Consider the following 16,961-nt stretch of genomic DNA (forward strand, 5'->3'; position numbering starts at 1 on the left):
ATACATAATTTGTTAACATGAGATTTTATATTATATATTTATATATAGATTTTATCAGATTATAAAATGAACTGTATTCAATCAGGATGGAATGTAATGAATGAATCTTAAAGATTATTTTTATCACAGTTCACAAATCACCAGTCATAAGAATAATTATAAAATACAGTATAGAGTTAAGAAATGAATATCCTGGTGCAAGTAAAGAATTTCTCAGAGCTAAAACTATTGAGTTCTTAAGAAGTTTTCATGCCACCTACCATTGCTAAATCAGTGAATCTAATAAAGCCTCTAAAAATACATTTTATATTTGAAAAACAAGAACAATCTAAATCCTTCATTGAGATAATAATATTTAAGGCATCTTAATGGTACTACAGTGAAAAGAATTATGGAATAAATCATAACTGAAAAAAATAATCAATAATATCTACATTGACATTAAAACAGACATATTTGGAATCTATGGTTATCATTAAAGTCAGGGATTTTAACATAATCCCTTGAGGTGGATAGTACATGTCTGATTAGCTAAAGAAATAATACAACATAAACAAATTAACTAAAAATAGGAAGACAATGGTTTTTTTGTGGAAGGAACTTTTTCAAGTAACATATGACCACTTTTAACCAACCAACAGCTTGAGCTCTAAATGGAAAGTTAATGAAATTCATGTCTGAGACATGAAATCCTTCATTACATTAAAATCAAAGCATTTAGGAAAATATTGAATTTCATCACGAATTAGATAAAATATATTCGGATATATATACATATATTTTTATAAACATTTGTAAATCCTCAAATAAATTTAAATAATAAATAATAAATGCCAAATAATAAATATTTTATAACAATAGGTAAAATAAATGAATTCTTCATTTATTATTCTGAAATAATTAATAGCCCAACCAAATGTTAGGAAAACATTGTTTATTAGATTATAAGTTATAGATAATGTTTTTAAAAATTAGAAATACATAAGAATAATACATTTATATGGTTTAATAATTAAGGTATCAGTAGAAATTTCATTATCACAGAATATTGCTACTACTTGCTAGCTAGGAATGTCAGTATTACAGTTCCCATGATATATTTTAATGGGAGAGGGACAAGTAAAAAATTTATGAAATGTTTCTGAATATCCATGTTTACTCCACCATGTGCACAGTTGCCTGTTCCATCCACAATCGAGTAGATGCAACAACTCAAGATGTTCAAGCCCAATTAAAGTATAAAAGTCTTGATCACCTAAATGACCCTACAACAAAAGAAATAATAAATAATTTCTATCATTCAAGTTCAACAACAATATATACAACTAGTAAATTAAAATTTTATCTTAAAATATTTATAATACAAAACAATAATATACTATATATCATTGGTCCTTCTTAAACTGTTCTCTATTTGAATATAAGAAGATGGTCAGGGTTGCGGTCAAAAAAAGAACAAATAGTTTAAAACTATTTTAATGTCCGACGTTTCGCCCCACTTTGCAGGGCTTCATCAGGGCTGTTCAAAGCGAACAGTTGAACAGAAAGCAACAATGAAGTGGAAGCGTGGAGGAGTGTTCTCTATTTGAGTCAAAATTTTATTTACTTCTTTTTCCTTCTGCTGGATACTACTAAATTCATGTATTTTAAAATAAATTAACTGAATTAGCTAACATATTTTTTTCATGTACATGCTCATGGAAGTGGTATCAATTTTTATTTTATTGGATTAATGAAAGTATTCCATTTGTTCTTTGTATATTAGATTCTTTCTTCTGCTCATGTTTAACACAAATATCTTTTAAAACTGTGTTTTACATCTCATCTACTTAAATTTATTAAAAAATAACTTAGCTGGTATTATTCCTAAATAAAAATAATTAATATAGTAATACCTTAAAAAAATATTTTTTTGTCAATCTGTCAAGGGATTTTTCCATAAGAAGTTCTTGAAAAAGCTGTGATGATCTTAGTCGGTCCAAGTCCAGAGCAAGCACTCCAGAGTTCACACCTGGGAAACCACCCTCTGAAGAAGCTATGCCTAATTTAGTACTTTTGTGCTGCTGCCTATATCTGTATAAAATATGATGATATACTGGACTCAATTCTGGAGCTATGCCTATCATACTCTCATTTGAGAACCTAAAGAATACATTGATTAATTAAATGAATGTAGGAAGCTTAAATATTTACAAAGTCTATAAATTTTTTCATGCCCAAACTAATACTTTTTTTATGAACAAAAGCAATATTATTCTAATGAATATTATACCAACAACATAAAATATATTAAACATTAACAAAATATGATCATAAGGTGTAGGTACCAAACTGTAGGTTTGACACAAAATATCCTTTTTTATACACCTCCACGCTAATATTAAAATCTAGTAAAACAGAGACCACAAAGTGGCATGAAACTTATTAAAAAATGCATAACAGAAGCTAAACTGAGAAGTAAAGGACTTAAGAAAGGGCTCGCTAACAGAAAAAAAAATGTACATAATTATAAGGATACAATAGTTATTATTGAAGGTCAATAACTTGTATAATAATAAACATTAGGTAGGACTTGGCAGGAATATAGGGAATGGAAAAAAGAAATAAAAAACAACAATAATTTCAACTTACTTAGAAAATTCATTAAAAAGTTCAATAATGTCAACTTTAATCACTGTATCAACGTCAATTAAAATTACTTTATGTTGGTCAACAGCAATCTTGTGAAGAACCAATGAAACGAAAAATAATGGGTCACTGTAATAAGCTCCTGGTTGAGAGCTAAAATATTTTCGCATTAAATATACAACATTTCCAATCTTATTAGTAATCACATTGACATCATGAAATGATACCTGAAAAAAAATTCAAAAAGATAAATGCAAAGATAACAAAAAACATTATTATGAATAAATAAATCAAAATTTTAACTAGAAGCTATATAGAAATATAAATTAAGAAAAATTCAAAATAAATCATACAGACAACGCCTCAAATAATAATTTCTTCTAATTTTATGCTTTAAAAGTAATATTTTAGCAATGTTTGTGGAAAGAAGGAATTCATTAACATTAAATAGGTTATAAGATCTTCATTCATTGCAAGTGTGGGGTAGGGGGAAGTCAAGTGGTAACTTATACTTGATATATATATTTTCTATTTATGAGGGAAGCAGCCACTCACTATTGCGATTATGACCTATAGAATGTTTTTCTTATCCATAAATATTTAATGAAAAATCAGTGGTGAAAATTTTAAACTTCTCGTGGCAAACAATTTTAATAAAACAAAAATTTTACCATCATAAAGGCTCAATAATAAACAACCATCACCTGTATGCCTATCTCAAAGTAGGTAGATATTGAGGAACTTTGTGACTAAGAGACAAAAAACATCCCATGTCTTTTGATTATTGCAGACTGCAGACCATAAAAAATATCCAAATTTCTGTGAACCATTTTTACTCTTGACCATATTCAGATTTATATGTATTTATTTCAAGAAATAATTCTTACCTCCTTAACAGAGTAATGTAAACTATTTAATTTTTTCAAATAGCTTATAGCGGCCAATTTCAACTCTTTTTCCAGAGTTGTACTTAATTATTATTGTTGGAATTGTCAAACTGATATTGTGGATATAGTGTATCAAATATTTTTCTCCTTTTGAGAGATAACAGTAGAATTTCATCGAAGTGCCAACCTAATATTTTTTTTATTTACTTTTCTTCACAAAAAAACATTTTGCATATCAAGCACTGAAAAAATGCTTACACTTTTACCAAAGCCATTATATCAGCTCTGATGTTGTAAAATCTTATCATGAAAATTAAGAAGAATTTGTTCATTCAAATATTAGTAGGATAATGACAAATTAATAAACCCATTCAAAGAGACTCGAGGGGTTTCACTCTAGAAATGGCAATAAGGACTCATAAGTGGCACATAAGGAAGTCTGGATAACTTATCGTTATATCAATCAATAATGCACAGGTTTTGTTAAAACAATAATGGAGAAGAAAGCTGTAAAGATTTTTGGGGTTAGCATATCACACACCCTTCTTAAATTAAATGCAATACTATAATAGCATAGATCAAAATCTTCAGATGAGGTACGAGTTGAAAACCAAAGCCATCTTTCCATTTAAGAGAGAAGGGCTGACACAAGCTTTGTTATATCAGGCAAATCATGGAAAAGTGGAGCAAATAAAAAAATATTAGATTGTAGATAAAATGTTTATACCATTTTAGAATATCGGAACATTAGTGTTTAACGGCAGTGACTAACAGTTGGACAACAAATGGAAATTTTCATAATAATACAAAACATTAAAAATGTGAAAGCCTGGTGAGGTACAGAAAATGGTATAATATAAATTAATAACGCCTTCACACAAAAACAGTGATTAAGAACTTTATAATTCCTATTTTTTCATAAGTATGCAATACAAACCTTCAGATCTTTTCCTGTAGAATTCTTTAAATTCAATATAATATCTTTGGCAATTATTCTACTTGAACTATCAGTGATGAGATTCAATGTTATCACAGATGAAGTGGTGTTGAGAAGAGAAAAGAGCATTCTATTAAACCTATCCTTAATGATTTTATGAGTGCGGACTTTGGTAAATATACACCACACATTATAGTCTTCATTTTTATGAAGTGAGAGCTGTTCCTTTTGGAATGATGAACCATCAGAATAATTCCTTTGCAATTCAATAACAAGTGAGTACACACAAATTAAAAACAAAACCGAACATACTAAAATTGAAAGTGTTTTGTAGTAAAGACGCATTAATGCGGAAAAAACATATTAAATTAAAAATATTAAAATACACTATCCCTCTAGAACATTGTTTACTGTCCAACTAGTAATGTTTGGCTTTAAAATGCTTAAGCAGTAAACTTTCGTTCATTTAAGATTTAGTCATGAAGACATGGAGGAAGCATTATAGAAGATCTGTAAGTGAAATGGCCAACATAAAAAACAAAACATTTGATCTTTACTGATACTGACAAATCTATGTAATATATCTATCTATCTATCTCTATCTGATACTTACTCATACTCACAGAATCAAGTTAGCGAGCAAGCCGAGTGGCGGCGATCATCAAACGGTCCACCCAGGCTCTTAAATTGGGTACCTTTAATTGGGCAACAATCTGGCGGTCGAGCATGATTCTGACCTAATCACCTCCTTGCACAACCGTTGGTCTAGAAACAGTACATCTTTACTAAGAACTGAACCCCCTTCATGGGTTGTAGCGGTACAGATTTAAATTAAATGATATAAAAACAACATTGACTGACCGTATGGCTAGTTTTGAATCATTTTCCATATCATTAGACGAGAGCACCGATTTGTCGGAAACAGCTCAACTGGCTATATTTATTCGAGGTGTTGATAAAGAGTTCGCTGTTATTGAGGAATTGCTTGCTTTACAGCCGCTAAAAGTAACCACTACAGGAGAGGACATTTTTAATGAAGTTCAAAAGATATTCAAAAGTTTTGGTTTGCTATGGTCAAAATTAGTTGGTGTATGCACAGATGGTGCACCTTCTATGGTCGGTGTACGTAAAGGTTTCATCGGAATTTTGAATGAAAAAGCAACTGAATTAAATGTGCAAAAAAGATGATTTGATAGTCCTCCATTGGATTATCCACCAACAGAACTAGTGTCCATTCGACTCCAGAATGCTATGAATGTGGTAGTAAAAATCATCAATATTTTCAAGGGCTAAACCATCGTCAGTTCAAAGCGTTTTTTGGATGAAATATCAGCCGAATATGACGACATAACATATTATTGTGAAGTCAGATGGCCAAGCAAAGGGAGAATGCTGAAATTGTTTTACGCGCTTAGAAATGAGATAGCAGATTTTATGCAAATAAAAGATAAACCAATATCTGAATTGAGTGACCCAAATAGGTATGTGACAGCATTTCCTGTCGACCTTACATGCTATTTGAATGATTTAAATTTGAAACTTCAAAAACAAGGACTGATAGTAAATGCCATTTGAAAGCGTTTCAGAACAAAATCCGCTTGTGGGAGGCACGGATGTTGTCTGGCAGCAGTTACAATTTCACCACGCTCTCTGCGTATGAAAATATTGCTTATTCTCAGAGCAATTTTCCAACAGATTTAGTTGTTTCAAAAATAGGGAAGACTTTTTCAATTTATTTTCTACCCCAACAAAAAGTAACGTACAAAATGCTCTATTACACTTGCGAATGGAATTGATCGAGATTCAAGAAAACTCACTTCTAAAATCTCAATTTGATTTTCCACACCTTAGAAAATTCGGAAGAAGATTGATTTGTGCGTTTTACAGTACTTATAAATGCGAACAGTTCTTTTCAATGTTGAAAGTTAATAAATCAAACCATCGAACAAGGTTGACTGACGGTAATTTGTTAAATTCTTTACGTTTTTGCACCAGTGGAATTAATCCAAACATCGATGGATTAGGTTCTCGGATTCAAGCTCAGGTGTCTCATTGATTTCGGTGTCGCTATTTAACTTTCGTAGTTTGTAATAATTCCAAATTTCACGATTTAATTATAATGTTGTACTTATTTTTTTCATTTCATTTTGTTATTTTAATAAATTCTATTATAATAATAATGTCGTATTATTTCGGATATGGATGGTGCTAAACATGCCCACCACAAAGCTGAGGTTCCATAGTCATACAATGACAGTAATAGTGATAGTAATTATGAAGATGAGCAATAATAGAGTGTCCAGCAGGTCTGTAGGCAGAACAGTAGAACATTTCTCCCATTTCTTGTGGCATAATAAAAACATTTTAGAAATGAAATTTCTGGAAATTATACTAAATTTAGGAATTAATAAATATAATTACCGACGTAAAAGATAAATAATAAATAAAATTTGTTAACTCCATATATTTTGATTGACTTGTGTGACTACAGAGTGACATTTCTCTAATCTGACTAGTAAGCCTGCGCATACAGAATTGTCTCGAATGGAGTGCGTGCACTTGCCGAAGGGTCAATTAGGAGACAGAGTGTGACAGGATCTTTAGCAACTGAGGATTTATCTTATACATACAAGAGACGAAGAGAAATGGTAGACAGCTGTTGAGCCAATAGAAGAAGACAGCTATCGCAGCCATTAACATCGATCTCTCATAAGCTCTCATTTGGTGTCTTACTATTAGAATGTGCTTGATAATATGTAATACTAACTGAGAATTCGCGATAAACTGCACGACAGATATCTGTCACTTGGAACATTTGCTTGTTGCTGCTGTCTGTGCCACCTCTACTAACAAGTAGTTCTACTTGTTCTACTCACACCCATGGGCCAAGGATTCATTGCCAAGTTCTTATTAACTGTAGCGAATCTAAATGTTTCATACTGCGGGACGCCCTTAGCTGGGGCGGGAACTGCCAGAGAGTTTCCATACCTTCCAAGGGAAAGGGAGGGTTTTTAATGTGAGTCATTTAATAAACTTTTCTATGGGGCAGGATACACTGAGAGCAGCTTTAGACCTGTAAGAAACGACGTTCACTTCATGTTAGATCTAGGAACTAAATCTCAATCATTTAATCAACTCGGTCTGGAATAGGTTAGTATTTAGCAGAATAACCCACTCTTTCGACTCTAGTAGAGGTGCCAAAAAAAAAAAAAATCAATTTTCAGTATAACGCATTGTCCCATGATAATAATTACGAATGAGTAATGAAAATATTTTAATTACAAATGGTCGGTAATATGAATAACTAGAGAATATTTGTTTATAATCTATTTCAAAGTTATAGTTAATGTTAGGATCTATTAGGATAATCGATCAATTTATAAGGGGCATCAATAATATATAATCTCATAATTTGGCACTTTTTATATTTTAAACAATTCAATTGGAACCCGTTGAACCTAAATGAATATTGGTAACATTTGTTAGCGTTAGCCATAGCCTTGGCTTAATATGGAAGTAGTTTTAGGTCAAACGTGAGTTATGATAATAAGGGCAGTGAATGAAGTACTTCAGCTGTTGAGAGTAGTAAGATGTAAAGCTGCTGGCGGGACGCCCCGTTGGCAGTAAGATATGATATTACCAAGTGACAGCGAGGCCGGTTGAGATGGAAAATCAAGAATCGGCCTCTGAAGAAGATGACAGGGCGAGGAAGAGGAGTGTTGTTTACATTCCTCAACCACCTCAGGAGTTTGGTGATAACAAAGGTGGTCTCCTCAACTGTAGGGCATTCTTTTTCCTGATACTATGGTACTTTTTTAGTGGATGCACATTGTTCATGAATAAATACATTCTTGAATACATGGAAGCTGACCCTACACTTTTAGGTAATACTGATATTCATTATGAATCTTTATTCAAGCAATGTTTTATTTTGGTTTTGATATTGTTATTAAACGTTTTCATTTTCAAACTACATAGTAATACTTAATTTGTCGTTAATGCCAAAGAGGAAATGTATTAGTTGTTACTATTTTGAAACCTAATGATATTTTTTATGCACCAATGTTTCCACCATATGAAATTATTCAAACTAAGTTTGTGTTGGAAAAATTGTTCATGGTTAAGAGTTGTTTGTTGATGTCAATCTATTTTTTAAAGATTTATTGCTATTAAAGTTAATAGTTCAATATATTTTCCAAAATTTTTATGAATTTGTTTGTTTTAACTTTCAAGCCACCAGTAGAGTCTCCGATCATTTTTTCATAGTGATATATCAAATTATCTTTACAGATATCTGAAAACATCAATCAAACATGATTATTTTTGGTTGTCTTTTCCTTCATTAGTGTATGTATGTATGTAATAATGATGCTTTAATTATTAATAAAGCATGTTTATGTTTTCTGTTTATACATCTTTGTTATCAAGATGTAGAGAGTTGAGTTTAAGTTTTCAGTGGAAATATCTTGGTTGTGAAAGCTGCATAAATTAGCATTTGCAATGTACATATATTCTAGTATTCAGATATTTCAAAATAACATTACTTCAAATTTATTTATTTATTAAACATTTAAAAATCCTCAAGGTTAGGATATATATCAATTTAAATTTTACATTAGATAAATTTCATCATTTAATGTTTTTGTTTAGATAGTTTTTATGGCAGAAACTTTGACAGTTTAATTGTATATAAATTTCTGTTCAGCTCAGTAGATTTTTTTTTCAATATATCCTTATATTAAGGTATTGCAAGACAAAATAATAATAATTTTTTATCCTGAACTTGTGATTCTGAATTATTATTTTATATTTCAAGTTACTTGGAGGAGAGGAAGGGGGAGAAAGGCATCTTGGGAAGGCTGTTTTTACTTTCATTTGTTATAAGGTCTTGTTAATAAAACAGTCTAGAAATATTGATTAATTTATATAACTTTTTTGTATTTTTCAGAACTTTTTTTTAATGGTTTTATAACATACCTTAATGATACTTTCTGCATAAAACTTTTTATAATCTGTGCTTGTTTGTCATCAGATCATACTGCAAAGTCAGTTTTTAAATAATAGAAATATATTTTATAATAATTAGTAGCCTAAAAAAATGTTATTAGGTATTTTTGATTTTCTAATTTTTTTTTGTTCCCTGTATTATTGTATTAGCCTTCATCCATCATTTCTAATCTTCTCTTTATCTCTGGCCATTTGCATTATGTATCCCCTCTTTTTCTGGTGTTTACTGCATCTTTTCCTTCACCAATGAAACCTTTCCATATGGCATCAAAAAACCTCATGCTACATTAAATAGAATCCTTATAGTTAGCAGAAATAGCGATATTTTCTAATATTAAATAAATAATCTCAATGAAAACATCTTGCACATTTAGAATGGAAAAGGCATTACTTAATATTTTAATATCAAAGCTTGTAATTTGGACACCTAAATCATCAAAAGCAGTCAGTTCTCGAATATCAGGTTAAACCAACAGATCCAATCGATGACCTATGACCATTATATTAAATGATACACAGAGCAGGGGGGTTCTTGTAGAACTTAATGTATGTCTAATGTTTGTTTTAAAATAACAACATGTTTTTCGAGTTTTGCTCCTTTCACTCTGTATGTCCAATAAGAATTCCCACTTGTGTATGATGGCCATGTCAGAGAGGACATAGTCAAAGAACCTAGTAGTGATTATTTGAAATCGTCTCCTTTAACTCTTTTTCTCCATCTGTTAAATTTGGTTTTCACTATGGAACATTATATCATTAACATTAGCTATAACTAAAAACCTATTTAAGTTACGTAGTTCTAAATTGCAGCATAGTAAAATATGCAAGATTTTCTTTAAAGAAAATAGTAAATTTGTCTTTGTTAAAACCATTTTAAGGGGACTTTCATGCAACTAATTAATGCCAGTTTTGTTAAAACTATGAATTATTCAAGTTTTTTTGAAGATCTTGCCAGAAATTACTATTCAAACTGTTAAGTGTGCGACTTTTGTAATAATAAACATGTTTTTCAGAAAAATTGTTTTTTATCATCCCATTTTTATTTATTTTAATTAACCTTTCGGCATAATTTTCTCTAGAATATTCATTCCATAATAATTTTAAATAGAAGGTAGCTTGGCTGACATATTGTTTTATGTGCTCAGTTTGGTATTGTATTTTTTTGTATTTATATGGAGATTTTCCATTCAGCCTTATTTCTTCAAGGTTTTATACAATCTTGAAATAACCTGAATTTGATTTTATAAGTTTCTTAATTAATAAGCCATCGTCATTTGGTTTGGAAATAAAAGGCTTCTGAAAGAATGGATTTATAGAACACAACCAATCCCTGATTAGCCAGGAAAATCTAGGATCAGATCTTAACATTTTTTTTCCTGGTCATTTCTGACATAGGACAGGTTTTCCTATTGGTAACTACCCTATTATAAAGAGGGTGGGAAGGTCATATCTTATTTCTGTGGGGTCATCATTAAATAAAAGACAACCTACTCATTCTGTAATTGAACCGGTGCTGCTGTAGTTTCAAGGTTGCTAAAGTTACACCTTAATACACTCCCCTGTACAACAGCCTCCATATCTTAACTCTATAGATCACTTGTGCTGAATGGATCATAATGAATTTAGCAATTCTAGCATTCCTACATTTTTAAAATTAATTATTTATATCTCCAAGTATTCATTAATCGTTTTCCTCCTTATTTTCAAGTATTCTATTCTTCTTGTTTGAAAATAATATTTTTAAATTTAAAAATTTCATGGAGTTACTTTTTTTTCTGTAGTTGAATGAGGACTGAGGATAGAAATACCTATTCCTGTTAACTAATACAGAAGAAATCTTATCATTTATTGTTATGGTTTGGCGTTATGATAGCTTTGGCCTTTAGTTCTCTCTACATTGTTCATTCAACTTTCTAGGATACAAATTTATTATTTAAATAATTGTTTCAAAATTTTATTAAATTGTAAAATCTTTCGATGGTTAATAATTGTTTTAATATTGAAGAGGTCATTAAAAATTTTAACCAATATTTTTTTTTTATTTTTAGGTACATTCCAGATGTTGATGACTGGTATTTGTGGTTTTATACAACTTTATTTTCCCTGCGGAATGTATAAACATCACCAGCGTCTGTCGAGGCCTCCTGGTTTTTATCGGCATATGGTGTTGGTTGGATGTACAAGGTATAATGAACTTTAAATATTATATTTAATTGATATTTTTGTTTACATTTTATGTTTATATTTGTGGTATGTTTTATTTATTTTTTTCATTGAATTTTATGTAACTTAGACCTTATTGAATTTAAAGATAGTGATGATACATTTATTTATATCCTTGTTTCTTAAAGAACTATTTTCTTGATAAACATAAGTCAATAAAAAAAAATTACTTTCACTTATCCATGAATGAAATATGTAGTGAGGAGAAGTATTGCAATTGTGAAATATTTCCAAACAGTTTTTTTTTACAGAAATACACATTTTAAGGCCCTGTGAGTCCAGACAACCAAGTCTCACCAAATGGTTGTTATATGTGTATATGCTATCTGCCTAGCTATTGCCTTATGTACCTGGCTGGTACATGCCTGGAATTTTATTTCAATTTTTTTGCTAAAATCTACTAATCAAAAGTAATACTTAGTGTACTTGATTCCAAGCAGGCCATAAGGAAATGGATTTCAAAAATGCTTGGAATATTTTTATGATTTTCTTAAAAATGATTTTGGTTAGACTCAGGATGGCCAGACAATGGATGGCTTAAATGTTGAATATTTAAAATAGCTTCCTTGAAATACATTTAATTTTGTCTTTTTAAAATTATTAACCATCACTCATTGTTAGTAGTACTAACTAGTAGTAACTGAAAAATGGATAAATATGAAATATAAACAAATTTTATAAATGACTAAAGTAGAAATGTTATTCCTGGATTGAAAACAAATTTTCGGAAGTAAGAGTAGTAACAAAAACCTATAATATAATGTTGGATATCTTCCTGTAATTAATCCCTTCTGTACAACTACACTTGAAATCCATTTCCTTATGGTCTCTCAAAGCTTAATTTCATCATGTTATAATTAATACTTTATTTATTATCATTGCTGTTAAGGATAGTTTACAAAGTTATTGTTATGTTAATGGCCTAATAAAAAACAACCTTTATTAATATTTATGGGTTAAGATATATGAAAAATTGTGACCTTCATAATTAAAATCAGTGCAAAACAAAAACTTGCTATTGATATTAAAAAAAATTAACTTATTTTAAATAGTTATTGTACTTATCATTAATGTACCTCCTCTGTATCATTTATCCTCTTATTTATTTTAACCACCTACTACTTTCATTGTTTTTGATATATAATAATTTAACTCTTAAATATTCCTTTTTAATTTATTAAGGCATGATTTCCAATCTCTTTTATTAACTTTTTTCTAATTATGATTTTGTGTTAACTTGATGTATTTTTTATTTTCAGATTTATGACAGTAATTCTTGGTTTAGTATCATTAAACTATGTTGCTGTTAGCTTCACTGAAACTATTAAGAGTTCTGCACCGATTTTTACTGTTGCTATATCCAGAGTGTTACTTGGTTAGTTAATTAATTAATTATTATTATTATTTTGAAGAAAGAAATTTTTTAGATCTAAAAATTCATGTGTGTTTGGTAGAGACAGAGGTAAATGATTAGGGTTTACATTGTAATGTTCATTTCTTCTATAGTTGTTATCATTTCTTCAACTGAATGCAATTGCCCTACAGGTAACCAACTTATTCTCGCCAGAGTAGGAGGATTAGGTTTTCATTCTGTGGAATATTCATGAAATAAAATTCAACTCCACAGGTTAGAATCAAACCTAACAAGATAGATAAGATGACTTAACTCCCTCGGCTACAAATAGTCACACCTACACCAGTGGTTCCTACCGACTAATCTGCTAAAAAATTACCTCAAAATGCACTTTTAATGAACCTAATTTTCATATATTTTCCCTGGGTGGAGGGGGGGAGTCTCTTTTCCACCAAGATAAGAGGGTGGACCAGACATAGTTTAATTTCTTGCTTAGTGGCCCACAGATTTCTGCAGGTTGGTAACGACTACCATAAACCCTAGATCCATCGTAGTCAATCCATTGATCAAATTACCTCATTTGATGGCCTTTATAAACATATTTGAGAATGATTCTTTGTTTACTTCTCCATTCTTCTTTGACAATGACAAAAAGAAACTAGGTTCTTTTCTCATTTTAATCTTTCCATAATCCTATTGAATTTTGATTTTCGATACAGTTCGGTTGTTCACAGATTTAAATTGTATGTATGTGTTTTGGATATTGTTGTATATGTTAGGTATTTTTAAGATTTTAATTGATTTTTCTCATGCATAGTTTGTTTTATTTAGGTGAAGTTACTACTGTATGGGTAAATCTGTCTTTGATCCCAGTGATGGGTGGACTTGCTCTATGTTCTGTGAATGAGCTTTCATTCAATACTAAAGGTTTCATTGCGGCCATGGCTACCAACTTCACAGAATGGTAAGTAACTCATACATAGTAAAAATATGTATATACATATATATCATTATTAATGGATGCTTAATGAGATAACAAGTATTATAGATTTGAAAATATTGGGAATAATTTGAAAAAGACAGGGAATTACTTTGTTAGTCAGTCTGAATTTAGCTCTTTAAAAAATATTTTGTAGATCAGATGTAATTTGTTGATTAAATTTTATTTTTGTTTTAAACAATATTGTCAGTGATATGGATTTTAATGTTGTTTCAGCTTGCAGAATGTTTATTCCAAAATGCTCATTAGTGGAGATAAATTCAAATATACGTAAGTAATAATATTGTTAGCACTAATAATGAAATGCTATTATAACTCAAATTGTTTCTTGAGAAACACTTGTTGATTTTATTGTTCCCAGTGATTGTGTTTCTAACTTAAAATCTTAGGAATATTAAATGAATTTCTTGTGACCCTAATTATTTATCTGCAGGATGTTAGTTAATTCTAAAATTCGGTTGTCAGGATCCTTTAAATAGGTCCTACAATTTAAATAAATAAATAATTTATTATAATTTTATCTTATATATTGCTTTATCTGAAAAAAAAAATCTAAACTACCTTATTTAAGAAATAAAAAATGGCATGTCTAACCCAAAGAAAACTCAAATTGCAATAAATGATTTATGGAAACACAAATTGAAATATAATTAGTGTTTAAAACAAAATTGTTTCTTCAAATGTTATAAGTTTGATGATAAGAGAAGTTATGTCACTTTTTAAAATAAATGTTGATTACATTAATGAAGTTTTGTGTATGAATTGTAAATGTATATTTGAATTTTTAGGCCTGCAGAATTGCAGTTTTATACCTCACTTGCATCAGTTGCATTACAAGTACCGGCTTCACTTTTCTATTTGCAGTCAGGATCTACTTCTGCAGTAGGACTAAATGTGATATTTGCATTTGTCCTCAATGGCATTTTCTTCCATTTCCAAAGTATAACAGCTTATGTTTTAATGGACTATACCAGTCCTGTTACTCATAGGTAAATTATTTAAGTTTAAGTTATTTGAACTTCTATGTTATTATATTCTATGATTTAACAATATGCAAGTAAAATGTATTGTTTAATCGTATTATTATATATTTTTTTTCACTTAAGAGACTTAGGACTACAATGTATGTCCCTCACCCTTCAAATGTCACCTGTTTCCTAAAGTGACCCTATGTTTAGTGATACCCTAAATATTCTATATTGAATAGCTATTATTTGTTTATTATCACCTGATATACGCTATAATAAATCCCTCATTGTTCTTTTTTTGCAGAAATGTTTCATAATGATGGGTAGTTTTTTATATTAAATATAAGTCTTAAAGAATAAATCTTCATTTCATGCTTGGATTAGTCATTTTAAGATTTTATATCCTCTTACTTTTGCCTGAAAGTAAGGTAGCGAGAACTACTTACAATCTGAACCTTATTAACCTTGCAGGAAACTCAATGAAAGTATAAGACAGGCAGGCAAATGCTTACACAACATGTTTGTATTATGTTGTACCATTAGTAAGAGTAACATTATTAAATGAAACTGTAGGGCAGTCGGTCGGTAGGTTTACGACGAAGGGTAAAGGTGATTTGATGGGATTTGTTGGAATTTATCTTAATCCTCCAATTACGACACCATTCTTCGAGGGCTGTGATATGGGATTGGAGAGTTTGGGGTACAATTAATGGGAGCATTTATTTAAACACAATATATGAATAACTACAGGATACAGATTCATATATTGTCATTTTTAGAATTCACTACTCCTCATAAAACGAGTCTATCTTCTTTGGTTCTTTCTGAACTTGTTGAAATTCTAATAATCATTTGGTCAATCGTATGATCATTAAGCCTTTCCATTTTAATATCTTGTTTGACGGAATGACTTTTTTCCCTCAAATTAGCCAAACACTGTATAGATTATAAGTGTTTTATTTGTATTGACTATGATTGATATTCAGTGTTTTTACCTACTTTTATAAATGACCTATTATTATTTTTACCTAAGAAATTATTACCTCTAACTTAAAATTTGCTGTAAAATGTTTTGTTTTGTTAAAATAAAAAATGTTTTTCTTAGTTTATAATGTTCTCTAGATGAAAAACGCAATGATAGAAAACAGTTACTGTTTCAAGAATTGGGTTTATTATAATTATTGATAGTATTTGTTATCCTTTGCAGTGTTGTGAATACGTTAAAGAGAGCTCTTCTTATATGGGTGAGTGTTTTACTATTCGGCAATGAAGTTACAGCTTTGTCAGCCCTCGGAACAGGTCTTGTGTTTGGTGGTGTTCTGCTTTATAACAGAGCTGTGCATCTTGGCGGAATGAGGTATTTCATCTTATATTAAAAAAAAAATAATATTAAAATAAGTTTCAACTCAAAACTTACATTTAAAATTTCCACAAAGATTTTTTTGACTGGTTTTTGTAAACAGTTGTTACCTTTATTAATAGCCAACATTAGAGTGGATTGTATTTCCATTATTCCTTAATTATTGAATGTAATTTTGGAATTTAGACATTAACATTTCTTTACATTTTATTGAATAAATATTAACAATACTAAAGAACCAATTTATCATTCTAACATAGTCAAAATTTTATTCTTTCAAGAAATCTTTTTTTCATCCAAGCTGATAAAATTTTTTAATATTGGTTTTAAAGTTTTTTATTATATTTGTTTTTAGGAAACCGATGAGGGAGGTAACTGTGCGATAAGCTTATACATAAAGAAATCCTGTTTGATACATCCCTAATTACTGTATAGCTCAAATATTTCTTAATGTGATACCCTATTTATTGTAATTAGATTCTTATTTAAGCGTGATATTTAGGCCAGTTTTAATAGTCGTTTGTCTGCTTTAATTATAAGTTATCATATTTTTCTCTTTGTATATTTTGTAAATAAATTTATATTTCGAGAAATGTT

At 29.7% G+C, this 16,961-nt stretch overlaps 2 protein-coding genes across 2 annotated transcripts; one reads left to right on the forward strand and one right to left on the reverse strand.

The window, feature by feature from the left end:
- Xxylt (Xyloside xylosyltransferase) lies at positions 1–4,897 on the reverse strand. The gene is made up of 4 exons (XM_014435072.2): positions 4,453–4,897; positions 2,632–2,855; positions 1,896–2,142; positions 1–1,265 (listed from the first exon to the last, which is right to left on the reverse strand). The coding sequence occupies exons 1-4, from the start codon at positions 4,795–4,797 to the stop codon at positions 1,062–1,064; spliced, it is 1,020 nt and encodes a 339-aa protein (XP_014290558.1). The 5' UTR covers positions 4,798–4,897; the 3' UTR covers positions 1–1,061.
- A 3,115-nt stretch (positions 4,898–8,012) lies between these two features.
- On the forward strand, positions 8,013–16,961 carry LOC106689875 (solute carrier family 35 member E2A). The gene is made up of 8 exons (XM_014435073.3): positions 8,013–8,336; positions 11,508–11,643; positions 12,942–13,057; positions 13,868–14,000; positions 14,253–14,306; positions 14,825–15,025; positions 16,212–16,361; positions 16,720–16,961. The coding sequence occupies exons 1-8, from the start codon at positions 8,117–8,119 to the stop codon at positions 16,748–16,750; spliced, it is 1,041 nt and encodes a 346-aa protein (XP_014290559.1). The 5' UTR covers positions 8,013–8,116; the 3' UTR covers positions 16,751–16,961.

The sequence above is a fragment of the Halyomorpha halys genome, unplaced genomic scaffold (assembly GCF_000696795.3).
Source record: "Halyomorpha halys isolate HHAL.00 unplaced genomic scaffold, Hhal_1.1 Scaffold1505.1, whole genome shotgun sequence".
Lineage (NCBI taxonomy): Eukaryota > Metazoa > Arthropoda > Insecta > Hemiptera > Pentatomidae > Halyomorpha > Halyomorpha halys.